Raw genomic sequence first — 27,468 nt, forward strand, 5'->3', positions numbered from 1 at the left:
TACAGTTCCTCTTTAAAGATCCTTCCTGGTCCTCTAGACTGTTGCTTTCAGGCTGTGTAAGCCTGTTCTGCTGAAGAACGCTGGTTCACTTCACCACAACCTTTTCATTATCTTTGCCATACTTTCCCTCTCCTTTGTGAGTGGAATTATGGTATTTCTTTTTTTACACTGCCAGCTTTTGTTTTGCCATCTTCTCATTGCCTTTTTCCAATTCTTAAAATATATGCCGCATTACTTTCCTTTTTTGGTCTGTTTTGCTATTTTTCAGTTCCTTTTGCTAAGCCTCTTTCCTGCTTATTCTGACATATCGTCTCCCATCAGTTCCTTGAAAAACATTGTGTTTCTCTTTCACAACAACTAGTGCCTGGATTTCTTCTTTTTATAGGTCTACCATGTAAAGGAATAAAATAATGATAATGTCCCGTTTTATCTCTTCTCATTCGTCTTCATGCTCTGCAGTGATTCCTACTTGAGTCTGGTATCAATTACTTTTGGAACAGATTTTGTCCCCATATTCAATGTCTGCCCTGCCTGTTACTGTAGTTTCAGGTTCTGAAGGTCATTCTAAACTGTTTTCATATGTGAGACTCATTCCCAGTCTCCATTATGTCCTTTGTCTTCATATTATGTGGCTTCTAATGGCATTTGTGTGTGTTGTATCCAGCTCTACATGATCAAGTAGGACATATGTACAGCTTAACTGGTGCCTAGTGTGTTACACTTTTCCTCCTAGTGTTGGGTATTTGTTCTTTGACTGTTCTGGTCTGTCATGATCCAAATCTTTGTTGTTTCTGGTTTGCCTGGCTTAAAGATTTTCTCTTGTCTCCATTCTTGGAGATTCTTTTTGGACTCCTTGACTTTATTTTTTCCTCATGCCCTTATCTCCTATTCTGGATTGGTTTTGCTTTAATTTCAGAACAAAAATCACAGTAGCACTTTCTGTTCCAGGTTGTGTCCTTCTCCATTCATTCAAAATTCTTTGAAAAAGTTTCTGTTACTCCCTTTGTTCACTGCCAGGTTAATAGAGCTTTGCCTATGCACTGTGTATACAAGAAGTTCAGCAACTTTGGTCAGAGTTCTTTACTTGCTAACTAGATAGCCTGGTTCTCCAAATATACTGGGCATGCACAAGTTCACTATGAGTTATTAAGTAAAACGCCCTCAATGAGAGGTCTATGGCATTTATAACATCTAACAATCTGGTCAATATTGTTGGAGGTAGATGAGTTCAACAGCTGAACAGAATCTTAGAATAAAGGTGTCATGTTCAAACTCTGGATGTCCAAAGATGAAGAAAAGTTAAAATTTCTCCTTAAGCTTTCCTTGTGAAAAACTACTGTTATAGAAGGAAACCTCAGGTTTTATCTTTATGAGAACATACATTACCTTGTGAATTTTCAAACAGAAAGACTGATACTAAATTGGAAGCATTGATGAAGTCAATCTACTTTTACATTTTGTATAAGCACATTGGGTTGTTGTTTTCCTTCACTGCAACAGGAGGCCATTTTGCATGTTCTTAGAGGGGATGATGATGAGGAAAGATAAATGTGGCTCAGGATGAAAAATTATTTCATGGGTTTTTTTTTCTATTCCTACAGATTAGAAGCTGCCAAAGATGACTATCGAATACGCTGTGAGGAATTAGAAAAGGAAATTGCAGAATTGAGACAACAAACAGAAGAGCTTACTACTCTGGCAGAGGAGGCTCAGTCTTTGAAGGATGAGATAGATGTACTCAGGTGGGTTTTGTTCCATTAACTTCTTTAACTATTACCTTTTAATCTGTATGTTTTGTGTACTTAATCTGCATTATCTTTTTTTTTATTTTTAATAATTTACTATCAAACGCTTCTAATGCCAAGATTCTTCCGATCCTCCAGTTTAGGTACATAGACCAACCCACAATTCTGCTGGAGTAAAATAGTTGCTTATTTTGTACCTAATCAATAACTCTTAGTAAACTTAACCATAAATTGGCACAGAATTACTATAACAGGTCACTCACTGGTCTCTTTGAGTATGCAGTATTCACCTTCATTATGTCTCAGACATCTGTTCTCATCAGAAAACCAGGCCATTTCTTTTCCTGGGTTTGCATTGTTTGAACTTCAGGTGGTGCTTTTGGTTTATCATGTAATATTAATATGAACAATATCTATTGCAGCTCTCGTTCCCACTGGATTTTAGCAATGAAAGCTATCATGATTTGATAATACTAGGGATTTATAGGGTGGGACAGCCACTTATACTATGGAGCATATTCTTTCAGTGTTGGCATCTATTGCCATGGATTATTCAGAACAGTTACCCATTCTCTCCTGCAAGGCTTATTTAATGCTGCTATTCCTGATTCACCAGCAGCCTTCTACCAAAGCTATCTGTCTTTATCCCTTCTGTCATTAATATAAGGAATGAGCCCCTCCAGCTCCATAAACTGTGTGGGTGGAGTGGGTTCAAAGAGCAATTCCTTGTCCCAAGAGATAGGCCCTGCACCTCACTGAGGATTAAACAGAGCTAGCTTGCCTCAGTGTCCCATAAACCAACCCATTAATTCTGTGGGAGATTCCCTGGATTTCAGAGGAAATGAGATTTGTAAATTGATTGATTCTAAAACTAACTGGGAACAGTAGTAGTTGCAGAGATCATTGTGGGGTGTGAGATCCTTTGTAATCTTGGCAGTGTAGCAGGTGGATTGATAAAACTCTGAAAAGCTGAAAACTGGTGTTTCTTTTTCTTTTTTCCTGGTTTTTTTGGTTGTGGTTTTTTTTTTTTTTTTTTTTTTTTTTTTTTTTTTTTTTTTTGTGTGTTTTTGTGTTTTGTTTGACTTTGGTTTTTTTGTTTGTTTGGTTTTTTTGGTTTTTTTGTTTTGTTTTGTTTTGTTTCTTTTTTTTTTTTTTTATTACGTTATGTTTTGTTTTTAAGAAGGAATCATGTTCCAAATCTGTTATGTTGCTTCTCTGTCACCAAGTACCATTTGTCTAGCAGAAGGATGTTTATGATTTTATTCCTAGTTATCATTAAAATGAATTGAACAGCAGAAACTTTTCTTTACCTTGAAATATTTAGGACAGAAGATAATTTAGAATTGAAAGGAAATGGGTTATTTTAAGTTTGAAAACATGTAAGAAAGTTATGTTAGTAGGAGGGATAGGGTCTAAAAGAACCTTCAGCAGCAGCTCTTAGAGTTGACAAATAGTTATGGGAAGAAAACAGTCAATTTAGAAGTGAAAACATCAGTAACAGGAGGATGTGATTGCTTTATTGCTCTCCCCATGATTTCTCAGGCTATTTTCTGCATTAAGAAAAAAACAGTGGGAAAGCATTTCTTTTAGTTTTGTTAGTTTTCAGAGTTCAAATTTGATGCAAATCTGTCCCTTCAGGCATTCTTCTGATAAAGTAGCCAAGTTAGAAAGCCAGGTAGAGTCATATAAAAAGAAACTGGAGGACCTGGGTGATTTGCGGCGGCAAGTGAAGCTTCTAGAAGAGAAGAATACGATGTACATGCAAAATACTGTGAGCCTGGAGGAAGAACTGAGGAAGGCCAACGCAGCACGCAGTCAGCTGGAAACATACAAGAGACAGGTGAGGACAGGCATCATCGATGCAATAGTACTCTGTATTGTTCAGCACTCTGTCTTCATGAGATGGCTATTGTCTCAAAGTAAAAAAAAAAAGCTATGAAAAAGCAACTCTTGTTTAGAAGACTTCTATGTTTAATGCTGCTTCTTATGTTTGTCCGCCTTTCCTGCAATTCTTGCAATTACTACAGGCTTATTACTTTGTCAAAAAGCAGTATTTCTTGCATTTAAAAACCCAACAGATGTTGTTTGTTTTTTTTCTAAAATGATTCCAAATTCATATTCAGTAGTGGGTTTTGAATTAGAGGCTATTCTTTCAGAAAAAGTATCCACTTTTCACTTGCAATTTTTCACCAGTGAGGAGCACACGACAGCTGAGGTAAGTTGTTCCTGTGGTTAAATCTCCCCTTTTTTTAATGTTCTGGTTTGTCTGAATTCCTCTGCCTCTTAATTTTTTTACTTAAGAAGAGAGAAGGACACATACCATCCTTATTTATATGCACCTAGTAGAATACAAAATGTGTCACCAGCACTCTCTGTGGAGTGAAAGGCACCTGTTTATCCTCCTGCTTATCCAAGTGCTATGTGATGCTGTTTCTGTGAAGGTGGAGGATGTGCTTAATCTTCTTTCTGCTTCTGTACTACAGGGACACGATATCATTCTGGTATTCTTGTTGCAGAGCTAGACAGATCATGGTTTATTAAAGCAGTAGTGCCTGCTCTGTATTTCTGCCTGATCAAATGATCACAGCACAGGGGTCCATGTATGTCAGTTTACTGTAGAATGAAGTATAGAAACAAGCACTTCAATATTGAAAGCCCAGGAACAATGTGTCTCCCCAAGACTTGATAGATTTTTTTCCTCTGCCCTTGGCCATCTTGGTGTTTAAAACAACTAGTTTCAGCCTATGTGGGCTAATTTTAAATGCAGCCCAACTTATTTTAACAGAAAAAAAAAGAACTTGGACAAGAAAAATTGTCCAGGGAAGCAAAGAAAAAGTAAATGTAGAAAAGAACGGCCTTCCACACAAGTAGTATCAGGTTTACTGTCAACCCAATATTTCACTCCATTAAACGGCTGAGCATGTGATACTGTTGTGTAATCTCAACATCTGCCTTTGATTCTTCTTATTTCACATACTGAAAGGACTTTGGAAGGGCCAATCCCATCATTTGTGCTGCTAAAGTATTCCTTTTCTTCATTATTCCATGTATTTTATGGATAGGATTTCCTGTATGAGGAGCTTTTGTTTGGTGCAAAGCTGTTTACTGGCTGGGACTGAAAAAAACCTCAGGTGTCCTGTGGCAGAATGTTTTTTTCACCTAAATATGGTGTCTCAAAATGAACACTCTGTGTTTGTCTTAAGTGTCTGTAAGACTGGACTCCTTTTGAGACCTGCCTGTGACTCATAAACCACAAAATTATTTTTTGGGCAATCCTAAATTATGGTATCAGAAGTAAGCCAGATATAAGGCCTGTGATGTTACGTCACTGCTGAGTACTGGTGTGCTCCTGTAATGGAATATGTCTTGTCTGATGTTTGAAGGATCCAACCCCATTCATGGCCATAACACCATATGAGTTATTTATTTGGCTTAGAATATTTGTGCTATGCAGATGAAAGTTGCTGATTCAAATTCCTGTAGTAATCTGGAAGCTGCATCTTCTGTGCACTGAGCAGTCTCTGTAAGGTGACACTGAGTGGTGGTGTTCTGTTTTTACTCTTCTGAGAGCAAGCCACAAGCCTTTTCTAAGAAACTTTATTTCGGCATAAAGAGCCGGAATGTGAAGACTGCAGGATAATTTTTTTTGTAATTTTAATTCAGCCCCTTTGTGCATGTGCATTCTGATACATAGTTAACAGTATGTCTTGCTTTTCTTTGTTGCAAGATTCCTGCTTTACTCATTCCACACACAGATAATGCTTAGTAAATGTGATGGCAGTTAATTTTTTTTTAATCTTCTGCATTACCATGAAACTGTATTTTTTTCTGTACACTCACAAGTCCTAATTCAAGACAAATTTATTTCCTGCAGTGTTTTTCTACATACCATTACCTTAGCATGATTGATTACCAACATAAATGCATTTGTTTCCATTTGAAGTGAAAATACTCATATTTTGCAAGTCACTGTCACTGATGAAGGCCGGCAGTGTTATGCTATACCTCCAGTTATTCTGCGGGTAGCCCCAGTGATAGATACCACATCTGAAAAATTGAATATTTTCATATTGAACATGTTCATTTCTTAAATCTCAGAAAATTCAGGCCTATGAAGCCTTTAATTTAAGAATAACAGCAGCAAAGTCCTTCTCTAAGACTTAAGACCATGTGTATTTTAGGCCTTGTAGTTATTTTGGTGTAGCTGTACGCATTGAAAATAAAAGGCCATTAGAACCACTGGGAGATCTTGATGTAGATATAGGTACTGGTTTAAGCACTTCCTTTGTAGTCTAAAAGCTATGAAGAAGCCTTCTTATAAATTGTTTCAGAAGAAGCTGTAGATCTTTAGCTGAGTCTTCATTCAGCTTTTGTATTTGCAGGTCAGTCTTTATTTAGCTTATTTGCTTCCATGCTTTCTGCATAATGAGCTTTACTAGTGTTCTGGGAATGAATCTTTGCTAGTAAAGGCTGTAAGTTTTGAAAAGGGGAAACTTCACTGATTCACCTTCTGTTATGCTTGGCTTTCACATTTCTGCTCACTCAATTTTAAGAGCTCTTTACTGATCTTGAAAGTTGAAAGCATACATGTGTGTTTCACTGTAATAAAAAAAACTGTTTGGAGCCTGTGGCTGAATCTTTATGTTAGTGTATTAAAACTTACTAGGACATCTTAGGTTAGGGAATGTTACCTGGCTCTATTAACTAGTAGTTGAATTCTGAGTGAGGAATACAAAATAAAGTTAATAAAAGGTATAGATAATTGGCTTTCTTCAGTCTCTTTTCTTTTTACTAGGCTTTTCAGAATGTAGATAGATTTTTCTGCTGTTCCTAAGCCTTTTGATCTTTAGAATTACATAGCTTTTTTTTCTGTAAACCTTGCTTGAGCTTAAATTCTTGTTTTAGATGTACTGAAAATGCTTCACTTTTTTTCTCTTTTGCTTGCACTAAGACCTAATATTTGAATGCTTTTTGTTTTGCTGAAACACAGAACAACTGATGAAAGAAGTTTTTAGTATGTCCTATAGTAACTATTTCACTTGTTTTACAACATGACTTGTGGTGCATTGTAATTGGCTACTTTGTCTTGTGTATTTTGTTTTAACATTTGCAGACACATTATTGATTCTTGTTCTCACAGGCAGTTGAACTACAAAACAGGTTATCTGAAGAATCCAAGAAAGCTGATAAATTAGATTATGAATGCAAACGACTGAAAGAAAAAGTAGACAGCCTCCAAAAAGAAAAAGATGTAAGTGCCAAGGTGTTATTTTTTTTGTTAGTAACAATAGCAACTTTGTATTCTTTATAACACAGGGATATGGTTAGCTGTCTTTTTAAATTAGGAAGTCTTTTTTCCTCTAAAATTGTCTAATGCTTGTGTACAAGATACTTTTAAAACCTAAGAATTGTACAGCCTGGAATAAAATGACTGTACAAAAACATATGAAACCTGCTTTTAAGAGGAAAAGCCTTCATGTTTGGCATCTGAAGTTGTTTCCTGACCATTTACCATGCGAAAGTTAATAAATACCCAGGGTAATTATTATGTATTCTGAAAAGCTATTTAGAACAGGGTTTTTGCAGTATCATTCTGGAACTGAATTCCTGTTGCTTTTTTTTCCTAAGGCATTCTTTTAGATACCATCATTATGCTTCTCCTTGTAGAGTCATCACTAGTGTAGCAAGAGGCTTAGTAGTTGTGTAGAGGGAAATGCCCATTGTGGCAATCTCACCTTTTATGACAGGACCTTTTATGACCTTACTTGTCCTGCCAGTGTGGAACACATAGGGTAGATATCAATATATCCCCTTCCTCTTGTGTCATTTGCTATTAGTGATTCTGCAATTAATTGCTCTGTCCTCTCTTGCCAAGACTGATCCTTCAGACTTCTCTTACATGCTGTCGTTTCTCAACAGTTAATTTCAGCATATTTCTTAGGAATGTATATGCAAGTGCCTAAAATCAAGGTCAGCAGTTGAAGCTAGCAGTTTCTTAGGCATGGTTTAATAATAAGTCCATTGATCCAACTGTCAGAAGCTCTGTAGGCTTTTTCCTCAATAGTCATATTTCATGTCCACTTATTTCCAAAATTTCTAAGCCCAGCACTAAAATGCCATTTGAACTGAAAGTTTTCAGTTATTTTATGTTCATAGGCATTGATTTCCATTTTTTATTAAATTTTCAAGCTCTGGTGGACACTTGACCTTCACATCACTTTCATCTGCCTTTCAAATCAGTCTGGAATGCTCATAATAACTGTATTGGTATTGTGCTTTGGCTTTCTTTCCTGCTTTTTAATTTTTTTTCCAATTCTTTTATGTTGAACAATGGTAAAGTTGTTTCTATGGCTTGTCCATGGCTCAGTGGACCATTTCATCTTGCACAAAGGATCTGAATTGCAGGCCATTGTCATATAGTTTTCTGTTTTATCCCTGGCAAATAGCATTTTTTGAATCAATGTTGTTTTTAAGTACATTCTTTTGAATGGATATGCACCTGTGAGAACTAAATTACAGCTAGAAGTCTCTCCTCACGTGAGTTTAGTGATTGACTGTCTGAATTACCTACTCTTTTTGTTATTTGTTGTCAATATGTACCAGTAAAGTAGTCCACCACAGGTCACAGACTGTGTGGTATCTATATTTTGGAAATAGTCACTGAAATTAATTTTATCCTTTTCCTTATGTTCTGGCAAAGCATGGTGGTGTTTGATATCTTCATCAAAGTAGCTTGGAATTTTATGTCTGTGGTGCATTATAAGTTCTAAGATAGTTATTGAGCTGCTTGTACCAGTGAAGCCCTGGAGCTTTTTCTAGTCACTAAAATATTCTGGCATTTGGCAGTCAACTGTTAGGAAAATAAAATGCTACCAGCCAATACAACTCCATACCTACTCAGAGGCAAGGTCTGTTCTGGACCATTTAGTAATACTGTACATGTCTGTTTTTGGAGCAAACTACAACTTGGATCATTACCTAGTAGCCACTTTCTTTCCATTTTTTTGACTCTTGGCAACCTTCTGGACAAAAACGTGGTGCTATCTGTAGATTCTTATTTTTTTGCTGGAAGGGTACTTGTGCCAAATTGAGAGAATATTTGCCTGATGCTACTGAATAGCACATCTCCCTGGATCCCAAGGTGATCTGTTCTTCCGTTCTCTTTGGACTAAGTCTTACACAACTAGTTTTCTTTCATGGCCAAAATGCTGGTAAAAGACAAGGCCAGCTGACACACAGAAGAAATGTGATGTGGAAATGCCACTCATCCTTTCACTGGTGAAAGACAAAATGAAGTAAAAGCAGTTTATTTGTTTGTTGTATTGACTCTGTGTTTACCTGTTCGTTATTTCACTCCTGGTTGAATCTTGTGTTCATGGTGAGGGAAAAATCCATCATTTCTCAACTGACTTCCATTTCCCTTGGAATCAGCCCCAATGAAAAAAAAAGTAACACAGCTGAATGACCCCAGTGGATACCGTTTACTACCTGGTACCATTGAGTCACTTGATTTTATAACTTTATACCCCTGCTATTCTTAGTCCAATAAGATCAGCAACATTTCTCCCAAAATAACCCAAACCACTGTTTGTGTGGAATATATAATATTTACATTTATTCTGTTATGAAATAGACTGAGATACCTTAATTTGAAAGTAATTTCTGGAGTTGCATTAAATTATTTTTGTGATTTGAAGGCTGTTATAAATGGATTTGTACTGCCAAAATTGATATTCATTCTCTTTCCAATTATTCAGAGATTAAGAACAGAAAGGGATTCTTTGAAAGAAACTATTGAAGAACTTAGATGTGTACAAGCTCAGGAGGGTCAACTCACCACTACAGGTAAAGGACAAATAAGGAGATTAAATGCCTCTTTTCTAAAGTCCACAGGAGTTTTCTGTAGACTATTGAATGTGCTTTTGTTTAGCACAGAATAAATTTAAGCTCTTCTAAAATCAGTAGTGAAAACTTCAAATATTCATAGCTTCATAAGCAAGCAAAAGCTTCAAATGGTATTTCAGTCAATCAGAAATTTTAGTCTCCTCTCCAGTGGGATATTTTTATCATGTATATCTGATTTCTATGTAGTTACATAGTTTTATTTAGAGAGAGATTTTCTCATGATGTTTCCTGTGTTAGAGTTCATTTGCATGTGTACCTTTGTAGTTCTCAGATAAGATAATGATTAGAAAATAAACTGCAACATTATTTCTTCAGAATAGATAAAATCAGAAGTAATGGTTCACCAAATGAAATGGTACTTGTCTGTCAGTCTTGCTGTAGCCTTTGTGTCATTTTACATTGTCCAGCAATAATCTAAAACTTCTAGAACAATGTCTACTTCTTGTCAAGTAAGTGGTGTGCTTTTCCTTACGCAGGATTGATGCCTCTGGGAAGACAAGAGCCTTCAGACAGTTTAGCAGCAGAAATCATTACTCCTGAAATAAAGTAAGCTGATGCATGCTTTGTTTTACTAACCTCTACAATGGTCAATGGAAGTTGAACGTGAGTCAGCAGTGCTCTGGCAGCCAGGAGGGCCAGCTTTGTCCTGGAGTGCATCTGGCACAGCATCAGAGCTGGGCAAGAGAGGAGATTGTCTCACTCTGGTCTGCACTGGGGCAGAGTCCTGTATGCACTTTTGGGTGCCACAGTATGAGAAGGACATAAGACTGTTAGCATCCAAAGGAGAGTCACAAGGATGGTGAAGGGCCTTGAGGGAAAACTATGTGATGGGTGGCTGAGGTCAGTTTTCTGTTTAGCCTGGAGGAGACTGAGCAGATCAAGTGACCTTGTTCTTACGGTGGTCTCCACCTTCCTTACAAGAAGAAGAGGAGAGGCAGACATTCGTCCCTTCTGTGTTGTGACCAGTGACAGGACCCAAGGAAATGGTCTGAATTTGTATCAGGGAAGGTTTAGGTTGGATATTAGAAAAAAGCTTCTTGTTGTTGCCCTGTTTTGTTTGTCTGGAGCTTGATGCTGTTAACAAAAGAATTGAGCATTTATGAGTAAGAATTAAGGGGAAGGCCAGAGGGCAGATATTCTGGTGCATGTGTTATAGACCACTTGTCCAGGATGCAGATATAATTAGCTTGGAGAGGTCTTGAGATTGCTGGCCTTTCTTCTTATGGAGGACTTCGACTTACCAGATTTCTGCTGCAAATGCAGCACAGCAGAAAGAAATCAGTTTGGGAGGTTCTCGAGCTATGTGAAAGATAACCCCAGATAACACAGCTGCTGAGCAAGCCTACTAAGGAAGATGTGGATTCACTGTGAACGGGAAAGGACTGGTGGATGATGTGATGATCAGAGGCCATCTTGGGCAGAGAAACCACTGAATGAGAGAGTTTTTGATTCACAGAGTATTAAGGAGAGAGGCCAGCAGAACCTCCACTTTAGACTTCTGTAGGGCCTGTTTAGGGGTCTGGTTGACAGAGTTGATTGGAAGTTAGTCCTGAAGGGCAAAGGAGTCCGGGAGGGCAAGAAGAACTGTTAAGGTGCAGGAGCAGGCTCCTGTACCAAATGATGAGCCATCAGGAAGACTGGCTTGGCTGCATAGAGAGATCTTGGCCAGAAGTTGGGATAAAAAAGATTATATCATCTTTGGAAGAAGGGACAGAGCCACTCAGGAGGACTACAGAGATGATGTGCCATTATGCAGGGAGAAAATTAGATGGGCTAAAGCCCACCCAGTCCCACCTTGTGATCCAGTAATTCCACACTGGTTTGGGTGGGACAGGACCCTAAATCCCACCCAGTCCCACCCAGTCCCACCCACCTTGTTATCCAGGCAATCCCACAATGGTTTGGGTGGGACAGGACCCTCAATCCCACCCAGCCCCACCCCTCCCACAGCCTGGCAGCCCTGCCCCACCTTGTGCTTCATGGGAGTCCCAGGACATACTGATGCTTTTGATGGGCCCGAAGGGGGCGAAGGCCTGCCGGATGGTGTCCCTCGCCCAGCTCATAGTAGATGGAGCCCACATAGACCCGGCACATGATGGCGAGCACCTGCTGCCTCTGAGCCATCATCTGTAGTGAGACAAGGACTGGCCGCTCAGTGCTGGGCTGGCTGAGCCCCCTGTGGTCTCCTCCCCCTGCTGTTCCCTCCCAGGAGCCAGCCCTGGCACAGCTTTGGCACAGCCTGGATCACAAGGAGTTCTCTGCTGTCTGCACAGGACACTGGAGCAGAGCTCACTCCCAGATAAAGCTGGGTCTCCCCCAGCCTGATCTCATCTCCAGCCAGGCCTGCAGCACGAGGGAATCCCCTGGCTCTAGGGCAGCCTCCCCCTCCAGGCAGCAAAGGGCTGAGCTCTGGGCACGGGGAGAATCTCTCCTGCTCTCCCCCGCCAAGAGCACAGATCCATCTCTGGGCACTTCCACCCCTGCCCCACAGGGATCTGCAGCTGGGAAAACTGGGAACACTGGGTACCTCACCCTGCTCCCTGTGGCACCAGAGCCTCCCCCACCCCTGGCAGTCCGAGATCAGGTACTGGGCACTACTCCCGGAGCTCAAGGGCAAAGCCAAACATGCCATGTACTCGTGGTGCCAGCACTCATCCCTGTACTGGTGGCACTGGCTGTACTGGTGCAGCTCCAACCACAGCTGCTGCACACAGGGGCTCTGCTGCTGTGTCCTAAGCCTGCCTGGAAACCTGTTCTGGAGACAGACCCAGCTATTCCTCACAGGAGGGATCCCAGAAGCAGAGCACAGACTGTCCCTGGTGTCTGTCACCCCCAGAGCATCTCTAGAGCTGTGGGGGGACATGGCCCTGGAGATATGGGGCTCTGGAGGAGTCTCTGCCTGCACTGAGGGGATGGCTCTGGGGCAGGGGAGACACACCTGGGGCAGGAGGAGGCTGGTGCAGAGCAGCAAGGGATGCCTCTGGCCCTGCCCAGCACCACAGCAGGGAGCTCTAAGCACCCCCAGGGCACAGGGGCTGCAACCAGGGCCTTCAGACCATTTTTGGGGTGCCCTAGGGAGCTCAGCCATGCCTAGAGGACCCTGGGGCAGAGGGATGTCACAGTACAAGCTTGCTTGTTTCTGGGCAAATTGGTTCTCCATATAGGGAGAAGCAGCCTGATGGGACAAGTAGTCCTTCAGGGAACAGGATAGAAACAGAGAGGTATTTGGGACCAGTGCCTGCCTGGGCTGTGGAGGCTATTGATCAGAGGGCTGAGGCAGCCTGAACTTAAACCAATCACAAGTGCTTGCCAAGGAACATTGAGAAGGGTATTTAAACAATACCCTGAACAATAAAGGTGCTTTTTGTCGCATGGTCACAGAGTGCTTGTGTCTCTGTCTCACACAGTGCCGCTCAACATCATAACTGTCTTTGCAGGGGGAGACAAAAAACTGCCCAGAAATAGAGGTGGGAAGCAGCTTGCCCAGAACCAGGATTCATCCTAGAGAGACGGGAAACTTTGGCCAAGAACCAGGAAAAATGAGACAGACATGGGAAGAAGAATAAAAAAAATAAAAAAAAACGAGTCTACAGAGGCCTTAATTCTGGCTGCTGCCAGTGAAAGGCAATTAAAAAAAACAACTTTCTATAAATACATTCACAATTAAATGAGGATTAAGGAGAAACTCAATCCCTTATTGATTGTGAGGACAATTATACCATTAAAGGACAAAGAAAAGATTGATCTGCTTAAAGCTTTCTTTGCCACAGTCTTTGATAGTAAGATCACTGATCTGGAAGACAGATGCAGGAAGCTGAATAGAGCCTCTGCAATACAGGAGGAAACAGCTATGTGCCATTTACACTCCTGCAAGTCCATAGTTGGGATCCACTTAAGGTACTGAGGGAGTGGCTGCAGACAAGTGTTGCAGAATTGACTCTGAAACAGCGTTTGATTGTGAAGTAGAGGTTCTCGCCTTGTTACTGTAGTAAGTAGAGGCCAGAAAGAACTAAGAGGCAGGCCAAGTGGGCAGAGAGTGACTCTGCCTGACTACTTCAACTTTTAAAGAGCCTGGGGCACCTCCACAGCCCCTGCCATTCCGTTTTCCAGCTGCAGGAAGAGAGTAACAATTTTGGGCAGATAGATATGGAATACAATAACATTCTGGATTACTTAGAGCAGTGTCGATGTACTGGAGGAATCTGAACAGGATTTATCAGTGGGCAGAGGACAATTGTATGAAGTTCAGCATTGCTGAGGGCTAGGTCCTACCCTTGGGTCACAACATCCTGTGCAGTGCTACAGGCTTAAAGAAGAGTGTCTGAAAAGATGCACAGTGGGAAGTAATCGTAAGTCACAGAACAGCTTGTGTTAGAAGGGACCTTAAATGTCATTTTGTTCCACCTCCACTGCAGTAGGCAAGGACACCTTCCAGTGGACCAAGCTGCTCAAATCCCCATCCAACCTTGCCTGGAACACTGCTGGGTATGGGGCATCCAGAATTCCCTTTGCCATTGCCTCCAAACCCTCAAAGTAAAGAATTTCTGTTTAATCTAAACCACCCTTTTTCAGTTTAAAGACACTCTGCTTTCTTTTGTGTCTCCATGCTCTTGTAAAGAATCTGTCTCCAGCTCCCTTGCTGGCTCCTTTCAGGTACTGTAAGGCAGTCTGATCTATAACCCCAACTCTTTCAACCTGTTTTCGTAGTAGAGATGCTCCATCCCTGTGATCACCTTACTAGACTTCCTCTGGACTCACTTCAATTTGTTGACATACTTCCTGTGCTGTGACCCCAGAGCCAGATGCAGGGTTCCAGCTGGGGTCTCACAGAGCAGAGCAGAGGGGCAAAATCCCCTCCCTCCCCTGCTGCCCACGCTGCTCTGGATGCAGCCCAGGACACGTTTGGTTTCTGTGCTGGGAGTGCCCATGGCTGGGTCATGTCCAGCCTCTCACCCACCAGCACCCCCAAGTCCTTCTCAGAGGGCTGCTCTCCATCCCTTCATCCCCAGCCTGGGCTGATACCAGGGATTGCCATAGGCTAAGTGCAGAATCTTACACTTGGCCTTGTTGAACCTCATGAGGTTTTCATGACCCCACTTCTTCAGTTTATCCAGGTCCCTTTGGATAGTACCTGTTGTTCTGGTGTGGATTTGGTGGTGTTGGTTGACAGCAGCTAACATGAACCATTGAGTGCCCAGGTGGCCTAGAATGGCATCAGCACTAGAGTGGCCAGCAGGACCAGGGCAGGGATTGTCCCCCTGTGCTTGGCACTGGTCAGGCCATCCCTCATGTTCTGTGTCCAGTTCTGCAACCCCTCACTAAAGGAAGGACATCGAGGGGCTGGGGCATGTCTGGAGAAGGACAGTAGAGGTGGAGAAGGGCCTAGAGAGTTAAGTCCTATGAGGAGCAGGAGGTTGTTTATCCTGGAGAAAGGAGGCTCAGGGGTGACCAACAACTACGTGAAAGGAGGTTGTAATGAGGTGTGGGTTGGTCTTTTTTCTTGACGCTGTGCTGGAGAGGTTTAGATCAGGTATTAGGAATCATTTATTCACTAAAAGGGGTTATCAAACGTTGCATCTAGGAAAATGATTAAGTTGTCATCCCTGGTGGTGTTTAAAAGATGTGTAGATGTGGTGCTTTAGGGTTCTGTGGTGGGCTTGGCAGTGCTAGGTTTATGTTGCATCTTGATGATCTTAAAGAATCTTTTCAACCCAAATGATTCTGTGATTCTCTGTAAACAGACCAAGGGTTGAAATGACTTGCTCAGGTTTGTGTAGTAGTTCAGTGACAGCTTTCTTCACACTTAGTATTAAGTTTTGCATTCTCTGTTCTCCCTATAAATCTGTTGAGCTGTACTCTGAGATCTGATGGGAGTGCTGAGCTAATTTCCATGTGTTCTGCATTCTGCAATTACAGCTCCCTAAACTATGTTTGTATTTGGGGGTTTGAAGACATGATTGTTGTTGCAGCATCTCCCTTAAAAAGATTGTTTATGTTATTATTTTACTTCCTGTGGTAAACTGTTTTCTTTGTTATAGATATTGGCATTATTTTTTTTACAAAATCATGTTCTATGTGTTTAGGGAAAAACTCATCCGCCTTCAGCATGAGAACAAGATGTTAAAATTGAACCAAGAAGGTTCTGACAATGAGAAGATTGCCTTGCTGCAGAGTCTTCTTGATGATGCAAACTTACGGAAGAATGAACTGGAGACAGAAAACAGGTAAGAAATTTTGTCCTTTGCTTCAAATGGCTTTCCTATAGGCTGGAGAAGAAAGACATGGATTTAATGGATTTAGTCCTATGAAAGACCACAAGGATGTGATTACAGGACTGCAGAGTCTTTTGTATGATTGAAGTCTGAGGGATAGAGACTATTGTAGCCTAGAAAAGTGAAGGCTTAGGTTAAGTCTTATCAATGTATCTTATCAAAGTGTATGATGGGAGGGTCTAAAAAAGGTGGGGACAGACTCTTGTCAGTAATACTCAGGAGCAGGGCAAGAGGCTGTGGGCAGAGCTTAAAACACATTATATTTAATCTAAAGGTAAGAACATACTTTTTTTCTGACTGTGAGGGTTGCTGAGCACTGGAATATGTTGCCCAGAGAGGTTGTCTCCATTCTTGTAGATATTTAAAACTCAGCAGGTCATGTTCATCAGCAGCCTTCTCTAGCTGACCCTGCTGGGGTGAGCCAATCAGCATACAGATATCTGTGGTACCAGAGAGAGCATATCAAAGCATGCCACAGTATGTTGTGGCTCATAGTGATGTGAGGCTGCTTTCTGTCTAAGCTTTGAATCTGTTCTTTATCTAATCTTCCCCTATCTTCCCCTTCAACTGGGGGGGGTGCCTGAAGCCTGAAAAAAGGTAAATACTGCACTCACTTCAAGAAAGGCAAGAAAAAAATCATGAGGAACTACAGAGATTGGTCAGCCACAGCTCGATTTCCAGAAATTTCACAAAACAAGTCCGTCTGGAATCTGTTTCCAGCTACGTGAGGGACAGGAAAGTAACTGCCAAATGTCAGCATGAATTTTTTCAGAGCAAATCTTGCCTAACTAATCCAGTTGTCTTGACAATGAGATGACAGCACATGTGAAGAAGGGCGAAACAGAGGACTGTACTTACCTTTAGCAAAGCCTTTGATAAATTGTCTCATGGTATCCTTATGTTCAGAATGGCTAGGTATAAACTAAGTAAGTTGACAATAAAGTGATAAAAAAAAAATTGATTGGACAGTGATCAGACAGCTGAGCCTAAAGCAGTATTGTCAGTGAAATGAAACCCAACTTATAACCCATTCCTCAACCAGTACCAGTGCTGTTCATCACTTTTTATTAACTTCACTGATGAGAGGGGCTACACTTTTAGCAAGTTTGAGAATGGTAGCACTTTAAGATGTTCGGAAAGGGAAGGCTGTTATTCAAAGGAGCTCAACAGTCCAGAGAAACAAACTGATGGAACCCCTGTCCCTGGCTATGGAGCAGCTCTGCAGCAAAAGCTCTGGAGTCCTAGTGGGTGGCAGAGGAGGATGTGTTATCTGGGGACCTTGCCATTTACTGTGGTCTAGACTGTCCTCACTGAGGTGCAGGCAGTCAGTATGGGAAAATGATTGTTCACCTCTCACCAGTACTTACAATATTACGTCTGGACAGAGCATGTAATTTTGGATTCCTCTGTACCAGAGCGATATGGATGTGTAGCACGTACTGCTGAAGTAAGCGACGCTGCAATGTGTGATAGGTGGGATAAAACTTGAGAACAAAGGAAAGGTGACGTAGAGGACAGTGTACTGTGAACTGCATCTGCCTGATGGGAAGACAGATTTGGGCTGTTCTCAAGAGATTAGTAGTGGAAGGACAAGAGGCAACAAAGTAGGGAATATGGGTCTAAGCTCTAGAAGAGAAGCCCAAAGAGATTGTTATACCTCTGTCCTTACAAGTGTTCAAACCTGGTACTGGATATGGTTCCCAGCAATCTTCTGTAAGTGTGCCTGCTTTGAGGAGGTTTAATCTAGGCTACCTGTGGACATCCCTTCCAACCTACAGGTTTATAGGGTTCTGTAATGGTGTAAAAGCATAAGCTGGTGGCTCTCAGACAGTAAAACTGACTGTTAAAAGTCAGTCTTTCATGTATATAGAAGTGATTTCTGCGTGTGTTTATGTTGCTCTTAAGGAATATGAGAATGGTCTAGGTGAACATCTGGATGTTATAATCCCTTAAACTTATGTAAAATCTAACTAGTGCTATAATTTTTTTTTGGTGAGTAATTTACAATATTGCATTGTTTTTGTAGATGATCTGAAAACATTGGACACTAAAATTCTGGGACTTCCTCTAACTTTTTTTTTACTGAAAAACCAATATTGTCTCTTTCCTAGACTGGTAAATCAGAGACTTCTGGAAGTACAGTCCCAGGTTGAAGAACTACAAAAATCTTTGCAGGATCAAGGTTCAAAAGCTGAAGATGTAAGTAGAAATGTACATCAAACTTACATTCGAGTAGCTACCATTTTTGAAACTTTCACCTTTTTGTAAAAAAAGAAAAAAATGTTAAAGAATTATACAAACTGCGATTTCTAATAGTTTTGTGTATTTGCTTGTATGGTCTTACCAATAAATTGTGCTTCTCTAACTAGGATGTAAGACAGTTGTCTAGAATAGAAAACCATCCTATGTAGAGACGGTGTCACTCATGTTTTATTTGAATAATTGTGTCTGTTGCAATAGAAAACTCAGCATTAAATGGAGAGCTTTGCAGGGAATTGAGGAATTGTTGATTCTCCATGAATAAAGCATCTGAAGTTATTTTGTAACTGAGTTAATGTGGAAAACAACTTTCAGTCTTCCACTCAAAAATTGTTTATTGTCTCCTGTATTTCAAAAAAAAAGCTCTAGAACTTTTTTGAAGCAGCAATTTGTTGGACTGTACATGCATAATATGCTCAGAATTTCAGTGTATCATGTTGCTAATTGGCAACAAACTGTAATGTGCTGCTTTCTATTTTTGTGGGTTTGTTTTAACTAATTCATATAAAATAGTGAGAATTTTTTATTAGATGCTTATGTTCATTTAAGATTGTGTTAAATTTAGTTTACCCTTTTAGTTTTCAGAATAAACTGTATGAATGTTAAACACCTAGTTGATTTTCAACAAGATTATTTCCTGAGTAACTTAGAATGTGTTTTAGGATGCACGTTAAAATAGGTATATTCTGAGATGTTCTTTGTTGTCTTGATTATTGGCCAAAACATTTTCTGGGTGAACAAGAATATGAAAGAATTTTCCTCAGATACTGAGTATTGTAAATGGCCCCTGTCAAATAGTTTTTAGCTTTATTTACTGCAATTGTGTCCATTTTGAGGCTTTCGTTGGGGCAGTAATTTAGGGTGGCTTCTATGGCTTCTATGGCTTCTGTGTTGGTCTGACCATAGCAGTGGTGATTTATGGGTGCTGATCCCGTGGCCTGTTTTGCTGAGATAGATCTGTAGGATTTAATTTACTATTAAGGAAACAAAAGGGCGAGTGTAGACTCAGGAAGGTGTTGAGGTTGCAAAAACCTCTGACACTGTGGTCTCCTCATGCAATCTCCCTTGTAAAACAGAGCAAACCTCCTAAGTTAAACCCAGCTGCTCAGATAGATCGAAGTTGTGCTGAGACGTGTCTGTAGGATAGCCATACAAAAAAAAGTGATTCTTCAGAAACATAAGAAAAAGCAATAGGAGAGACACACCATACAGTTCATGGTGAACATAATTTTTAGTTCCTCTCTTTTTTACTATTTTTCTACAACAATGTACTGAAATTTGTATTTTTATGTACTTATACTGTAAATGGGCTCAATCCAGAAAATTGACGCTTGGTTTTAATTCAGTCCAGAAATGTGGGATGAGAACTCAGGTTTGCTTTTTGTTGGGATTTTTTTGTATGTTTTGACCTTTTTTCTTTTAAGTTTTGTTTGGTTTTAAAGCTGAAGTTATTTTTGCACATGCCCAAGAAGATACAGTGCCCTAACCCAGCAGGCGAGTGTCCTTGCAGTGTTACATGCTGTGTGACAAGGTTCACAAGGACAAGCAGTTTTGATTTTTTACTGCAGTGCAATGGAAGTCAGCTGTGCCTTTGGGCCTGTAGTGGGCACTGACACATTCTATTGGGATGCATGATTAGTCCATCCCTTGTGTTACCTTGCTAGCCAGGCAGAGTCTCCTTACCCACGTCTTTCAGGCTACAGAATCAACTCAGATATCTCTGGTGTGCTCAGAATAGGTTTCATTTATTTTCCTCCAGAATGCAGTAGTCATATGGGTCTACTCAGCAGTTACCTGAACAGCTTTGACTACATCATTTGCATGTCTTATCACTGTCTTTTATCATCCTTGTTCTCCTGTTCTCTGCCCTAATCCCTTCCTATATAAGCACCCTGCCTTTAGTTACTTCTGCTTCACTTGTTAAATCCATTCCACACCTAATGTTTTTCAAAATGTAACATATACAGTCTTGGCCTTACATGCAGTTACTGATACGACATCTCCCTAAAAGGTCCCCGAACTCTGTTACCTCTTCAGTTACCCATGAAATTCAGCCACTTTTTCATTTGGTGAGGCACTAGAACAAGCTGCCCAGGGAAGTTGTGGATGACCCATCCATGGAATATTCAAGGCTGAGTTGGACAGGGCTCTGAGCAACCTGATCCACTTGAAAGAGTCCCTGCTTGTTGCAGGGCTTTGGACTATGTGATCTTTGAAAGTACTTTCCAACCCAAACCATTCTATAGTTACTCTCAGCATCCTTAGAATCTGACTATCCATCATGGTGCTGTTTCGTGACTTTCATCACCCCACAGTGTTACCAATCTGATGCAGCAATGTTCTGAAGTGATGACCCATAGTTTCCCACACCCTGCTAAGTTAGCTTAACCTCAGGCCAGAACCTAGCCATCTGCCCCAACCTCAACATCTAAAATGAAATCAAATTTTGCCCTAAAAAGGGGGACAGACTTGTTCTTTTGGCTTGTTTAAGCATGAAAGGAACTTCAAGCAAAAAATCCTTTTATTTCTGTAGTGTTTATGAGACTCATCTTCCTATAAAATTACAGTAATTGCATTTTAGATCTGTATGAGTCTTTAAAGCTTGCTGATACTGCAAAAATCCCGGAAGTAATGTTTGCCTGTTTTTAGAGTGATCTGTTTGAATTTATCTGCCAACTGTATACAGGATCTTTGGGTGCCTTGAATGGCACATTGAGTGTTTTAGTCTCTTTCCTAATCATGTGACATGTGTGAATTAATGTGGATAAACTCATTTCTGCTTCTATTAATTGTTTCGGCAATTTATAACAATTAGTTTCTTGCTTGTGAAAACATGATCTGTCTAGCTGGGAGAGGGGTTACTCCCTCAACAGTGCAGGTACTAGGTAAATAATAGACCAGTGGAATCAGTGTTGACTAGTAGTTGTGTTGGTTTCAAGATAAACCCAAGCACAATACAAGGATGCAAAAAAAAAAAAGCTGAGGTTATTTTGATTTTATTTCCTTAGGGAAATGGGTGCTGCTTCCAACTTTTTCCCTTACTTGTCCAGCCTACTGGTAGTCCCCTAAATGATTGGATATAAGTGATGGAGACAGTTTAGATGATTTGTTGCTGATAAAGATTCATATGAATATATTTTGTTACAGAAAAGGTGGTGGTGCTGCAGTTGTTCAGAGGGAAAGAAAAAAGCCAGGTGGTCAAAACCTGCAGATCCCTAACTGCTGCAAATTTCTGACTGTTAAGTCAGTAGAGCCATCTTGACTTGTTTTTATGGCTTCCCACCTTTCTTGTCATGCAATAAGAAAATCTCTTCTGTAAAAATGAAAAAACACGCCCCAGGAATGTGATCAAAGACAGTATTTTGAAGTATAACTAAACTAAAAAAGTTTTTTGAGTGCACACAGTAATTTTTTTCTGTTAGCAAAGTGACTAAATCTTTGTTGAGTGAACATTGGAGAAAAAACAAGTAAGTAATTGTATTGATGATTTTACCTTATGATGATGCTGTGGACCATCAGTCACATGCAAACTTTCCCATGTAGTTAATACTGTATAAATACAAACTAAAAAGGCAGTTGCAGATTTAAATATTCTACATTTGCTTTGTATTCAGTCAATGTGGCAATAACACAGTTCAGCATCACACCACAAAACAGCTGCATCTCTTAATTCTGGTTGTAGCCCAACAGAATGGCTATTTTCCTTGGTTTTCTTAATTGTATGATTTTTGTTTTAAAATTAGTTTCCAAAATAGCAGTTGCTTTCCATTGGAATTCTGATTTAAACACAATGATTTGTAAATGTGCTTCTTTATTATCTTTATATTTTTGGGTTTAGTGACATGTTTTAAAAAATGTTACAAGATGAAATTGCTCATGAGAACAGAGGAAGAAATTGCACATGTGTGAAAAATACATAGCTTTAACTTTTTCTGTTCATGACTTTCTAAATAGTTTCTTCTGTTGGCTGCTGTTTTGCTTTATACTAATGTCATCTCTGTTTCTTGGCATGGGCTTCTGCTCAAGGCTATTGTGAGTATGGCTTTCTATTTACTTAACACTACTTTCAGTTCATAGACATTTACTGGATTTGAGGTTTTTTTCCTTTTGAAAGATACTCACTGTGTATGAAGTGAGTTTAAAATTTAAAAATTACTTCGAAGTTTTTATTCAAAGAGCTTATCTAAATGTGATTTAACCAGAAAGTGGAACGCTGTAAGTTGTATGGTGGTTTTATGCATCTGTAATCAGTAAAGATAAGAAACACATAAAAGGTGATTTTTTTGCTACACTGCAGTTAGAAATACTCTACTCCTTCTAGTTTCTGTGGGGATGGGAATTTACTTTAACTAATTTGCTACATGTCTTCATGCAAGTTGCAATGCAATATTGATAGGACAGCTTTTCTTGCGAATTTTGCTGCACTTTCCAATACAAAGTACTGAACAAATTGAAACAACTGCCTTAGAATTCTGTTATTTATGGATCTTGCTTTTATTGATCTAGTTCCTGGGAAAATATTTGTAAAGTTCTAATAAGTCACACAGCTGTGAAGAGAAAGATTGCTACACAGAAGGCTTTACAGTTGTGATCTAAAACTGAAGTAAAAAAGTTGGATTTTGGTTAGAATGTCAAAATTGCATGTTTTAAAATAATTTTTAATATGTTAAAGCTTCACAATACATTAAAATAAAACATTTAACTTTCTATTCTAGTCAGTTCTTCTGAAAAAGAAACTTGAAGAACATCTGTAAGTATTTTTGTTTGCTTATTTTGTTTGCAGTTTGAAATTATGTGGTTTTTGTATAGTGAGGAAGGCAGACAGTCATTAATCATGGATCTGGAAAATACACAACTAAGAGAGGTTAGATAACACAGGAATATTTGGGAATCTGCTGTTCAGATTCTTATTTTTTTTTCCCAGAGAAAACAATTGTGAAAGTAAAAGCGATAAGGGAACCAGCATTTTGTGTTGGGTAGAAAACTTTGCTTAACATTGTGCAAATCTTTCCTCAAGCGGACTAAGTAATTATTTCCTGGGGAAGACATGTTAATATGAACAAAATTAATTTGTTTACTCTTTGGTATACATTATGGCATAGAAGGTAGTACTTTAGGAAGTGCTATCATTTTATTGTGCTATTTTTGCACATCTTTTACTTCCCTAAAAGAGTATTTGTTTTTTGACTGTCCTGCAAAAAGAAGTTTCTGTTGCCTTTGGGTTTAGCCATTCTTTCCTCAATGTAATATCGGTTATGAATATTCATTTTAGACCCTCATTGTGCAATTAACTCTTAAGTTCTAAATTAAGTACAGTTTACTGACTAAGGAACTATTTGCTGTTGCAGTTCTCCAATGCAGAGCTATGTTTTTCATCTTATCTCATGAATATTTCTGCAGTGATATTATCACTTGTCCTCATGCTCCACAGAAAAAAAAAATCAATCATACCCTTAGAAACACTCTCTCTCTGAGGATTTTTTGTACTGCTTAGTGCTCATTTCAAGCACAGTAATACTACTGGTGAAACAATATGTGATTCTGTGGTTTGTAACAGTGAGAAGCTCCATGAAGCTAACAATGAGCTACAGAAGAAACGAGCTATTATTGAAGATTTGGAACCAAGATGCAACAACAGTTGTGAGTTACCTGTGCAGTCCATTTCTTTTCTTTGTAAATTATTTCATGTGCAACATTTTTAATTATAATAGCTAAAAGAGGTGTCAGGTGAGCAAAATGTACATTTTTAATGGAAGTGACACATGTGTAGTTAATTTCTCTGGATACTAAGATAACCAAAAAGTTGCTTTTAACACTTGAAGTGCATGGGAATCACATTTTAGGAACACTGTAGTAAGAAATCATAGAATGCTAAGAAGTTAGAATGAACCTTAAAGATCATCTAGTCCCAAACCCCAGTGACATTGGCCATAGATATACCAGCTCACTGCAATACCTGCCATTGAACCTCAGCTGTCCAGAACTGTCATGTCCCATAAAACCTAATTTAGAAGATCCTTGCTGTTGTCACTGACTCATTTTTACTTCCAATGTGTATTCCCTCAATGTGTTTTCAAAAATACAATGTAATTTGAGCAAACTTTCTCTTACTGGTGAAAGAGAATATAAGATATGTATCATATTGCCAGAGGGTATGCAGAACCCTAGTATCTACTTGGTCTCTAGCACATTATTGCTACATTTTTTACAGAGAAGTTATGAGGAAGGTAGTCTGGATTTATCAAAATACTAGTTATTCTAGCGCAAGGCAAAAGATTTTAACTGATGGCAGCTTTTCTGATTTATGGTAAAATTATTTTATTCATAGTGAGGTGGAGGAAAAAATAAAATTTTGTTTTCTGTGATCTGAGAAGTTGTGTAGAAGAAGTAGAAGTAATAGTGGCGTGACATATTCTTACACCAACACAGGAAAAATCTGTGCAATTAAATTGTCCTACTGATCTTGATTGCTGCTTAAGAAAATGTGAAGGAGAAATTAAGTTTGGTATATTCATGTTACAATTTAGTAGATTTAAGCAGGAGTTGTGCCTCTTAGGATTATTCCTCTTACATAAAACAGGAAAAATCATATTTGCCTGTATTGCACACCAAGATATTATAGTAGCTGTAAGCCTTTAGTAAACCCATTTTCTGAATGTGTTCAGTGACATGATTGCTTTATGATTCTGTTTGTCTTTATTTGTCATAATTTGAAAAAGCAAAATTATGTCCCAAATAATCTATTTAATGAGATTTTATAGGAGTATATATTTTTAATGTATTTCTCATCTGTACAGTAATTAAATCTGTGATATCTGCCACATCAGGTTTCTTATGTCAGCTTTTTTTAACTGAAATATATTTTAGCTGTGTCTTAAGTCTCTGTTATAAAACAGAGATATAATATGCATATATAATGATGTTATTTTCCCACGTGTGCATCTTCTGACTTAAAGCACTCAAAATTGAGGAATTACAAGAAGCTCTACGGAAAAAGGAGGAGGAAATGAAGCAAATGGAAGAACGATACAAAAAGTATTTGGAAAAGGCCAAAAGTGTAAGTAGTGTTCCTCGCTAATTATCCCTGTCTGACAGAGACTGTATTACCTGTCCACTCTGTGGGAATAAAAATGAAGGAGGTATCTGTAGACACACTAATAAGTTGAAGGAAGCTCCATTGATTATCATCTTATTGTTTCAGTATTTATGGATTAATTCTGTAGATTACCCGATTTTTGAGACTCTTATTGATGCCTTTTTGCAGGAAAGTTATATTTTTGACTGGATCACCTTCAGTAATTGTTAGATTTCTCTGATGATGTCCAGCATTCTCTTTTGCCTTTATTGCTTAATATATGCATCTGTCAAGAAGGTGACTAATACTTAAGTATTGGGGATATTGTTTTATTTCAGCATGTGGACACAACGCTAATATAGGTGGAAAGATAAAAGACGAGAAGTCTATTTCTCTATAGCCAGAGGTTGTTAAAGAGTTTAATAATTCAGGTGTTTTGCTGGATTTCTTCTTAGTTTAGCTCTGTTTGCTACCACTCTTGGATGAGACATACAAGTGTACCGGGTGTCCCTTCATCTTTTTAGTAGCATAACAATTATGCATGTGCCAGGGAGTGCTTCTTGGCTTAACAGAGCTACCTAGAAGTTACAGCATCTGATTCCCCTGGTAGGTGTATCATAACAAATATCCAGAAGGATTGAAGCAGTCCTTCCTCAGGCAGGAGAAATTGACAGGCAGGAAAATCATAGCTATAGAGAGAAGCCTTATAGAAGTTGTGTCATCATAGCCCCAGGGTAATGTAGCCTGGGTTAGGAGCTACAAATGTGAGTCTGGGATACTGAATGTCTTAGGTATCACATTTTCTTGTCAGTAGTTTTTTTTTCCCGGTCCTGTAAAAGAGGGCCCTGTTCAGATGCTCTGTCACAGTTGATGAGAGAGGTAGACATATTTTAAGTTACTTTTTTAAAAATTTCTTAACCTGACTTCAAAGGTTTTAATTCCTTAACAAGATTGCTTTTGCAGGATTTAATAAAAAACAAACTGGTTTTGTCTTACAGGTCATCCGCACATTAGATCCTAAACAGAACCAGGGTGCTGCTCCTGAGATTCAGGCACTGAAAAATCAGTTGCAGGAGCGGGACAGAATGTTTCATTCCCTGGAGGTAGTAATCCTTGTGTTTTGTGGTAAAAATGCATTGTTTTTTAGTTGGAGACTAATACTTTAATACTTCAGCTTTAAATATATGGATTTTTTGTCTTATAGAAAGAATATGAGAAAACAAAAAGTCAAAGAGAAATGGAGGAGAAATTTATCGTTAGTGCCTGGTACAACATGGTAAGAATCTCACAAACCTTTTAATTCAAAAGGGAAAAAAAAGGAAAGAAACTATTAATACTGTTTGTTTCTGGCATGTTTGTAACAGCATTCTTCATTTACAGTATTTTAGTTTGAAAAGCATTTTCCAGCACGCAAACACAGAAGCAAATACTTTTTAGTAATCATAGGTTATCTCTATGTAAGAGTGTGTTCTTATAGCAACCTTGTGGAAAATAAAAAAAGAAGTTAGTAATTTTCAAGTTTTAAAATCAGAAGTGGCTCAGATCACTCTTTTGTAATCCCAACCCTTCACTTATACAATTACAGTGCTTAAATTTATTTTGATTCACCACTCTCCAGTCTTCTAGTTGTTTCTAATGAAGGGGCACTATAAAAGCAATTCATCTTACTAGCAATTCAGTTGAAGTGCTCTGAGAAATATTCCATTTAAGTTGGGTGCAAATTTAGCCCCGTATGAAGAGTCAGGGCATTGGCAAGACCCTCACTAAATTTTTCAAAGAATAAATTTGGATAGAAGATATGGTCTGTGCAGCCATACAGCTTTTGCTGGGCCTGTGTGCCAGGGGACTTGTCACCCACATCAGATGTTTTCAAGACTTCCCTTCAACAGACTGGTTGCATTGAAACTGCTTCATCTGTAACTTGACATCTGCTCTTGACATCTGTAACTTCAGTGTTTCATTCTGCTTCACCATAGAATTCAAATTCCTCCTGTCTGTATTCCTTTGGAAGAGTTTTCTTCTTGCTATTCTACATCCTTCTTGTGTTCATGAATAGCAAGTCTAAACTCAAGCAGACTGTTTGAATTGTTTACATATTGAAGGTATTTTCAAGTGACGAGTGTCCTTGGCCAATTTTATGACATGAGTCCCACTAATAACTAGAAGACAGGCTTTGAGGTGAGACCCACACACAGTTCAGTGACCTATCATG

At 39.2% G+C, this 27,468-nt stretch overlaps 1 protein-coding gene across 3 annotated transcripts in view; it reads left to right on the forward strand.

Moving 5' to 3' along the window:
- Positions 1-27,468, forward strand: part of HOOK3 (hook microtubule tethering protein 3) — an 84,519-nt gene that overhangs the window by 45,514 nt on the left and 11,537 nt on the right. For all 3 annotated transcript variants that reach the window (XM_056514639.1, XM_056514638.1, XM_056514640.1), the window contains 12 exons: positions 1,602-1,742; positions 3,384-3,585; positions 6,886-6,996; positions 9,503-9,590; positions 10,127-10,196; positions 15,734-15,874; positions 18,034-18,121; positions 22,897-22,931; positions 23,739-23,821; positions 25,138-25,238; positions 26,255-26,359; positions 26,461-26,532. In XM_056514639.1, the coding sequence (XP_056370614.1) occupies positions 1,602-1,742; positions 3,384-3,585; positions 6,886-6,996; positions 9,503-9,590; positions 10,127-10,196; positions 15,734-15,874; positions 18,034-18,121; positions 22,897-22,931; positions 23,739-23,821; positions 25,138-25,238; positions 26,255-26,359; positions 26,461-26,532 (1,237 nt within the window). The remainder of the gene's footprint in view (positions 1-1,601; positions 1,743-3,383; positions 3,586-6,885; positions 6,997-9,502; positions 9,591-10,126; positions 10,197-15,733; positions 15,875-18,033; positions 18,122-22,896; positions 22,932-23,738; positions 23,822-25,137; positions 25,239-26,254; positions 26,360-26,460; positions 26,533-27,468) is intronic.

The sequence above is a fragment of the Oenanthe melanoleuca genome, chromosome Z (assembly GCF_029582105.1).
Source record: "Oenanthe melanoleuca isolate GR-GAL-2019-014 chromosome Z, OMel1.0, whole genome shotgun sequence".
NCBI lineage: Eukaryota > Metazoa > Chordata > Aves > Passeriformes > Muscicapidae > Oenanthe > Oenanthe melanoleuca.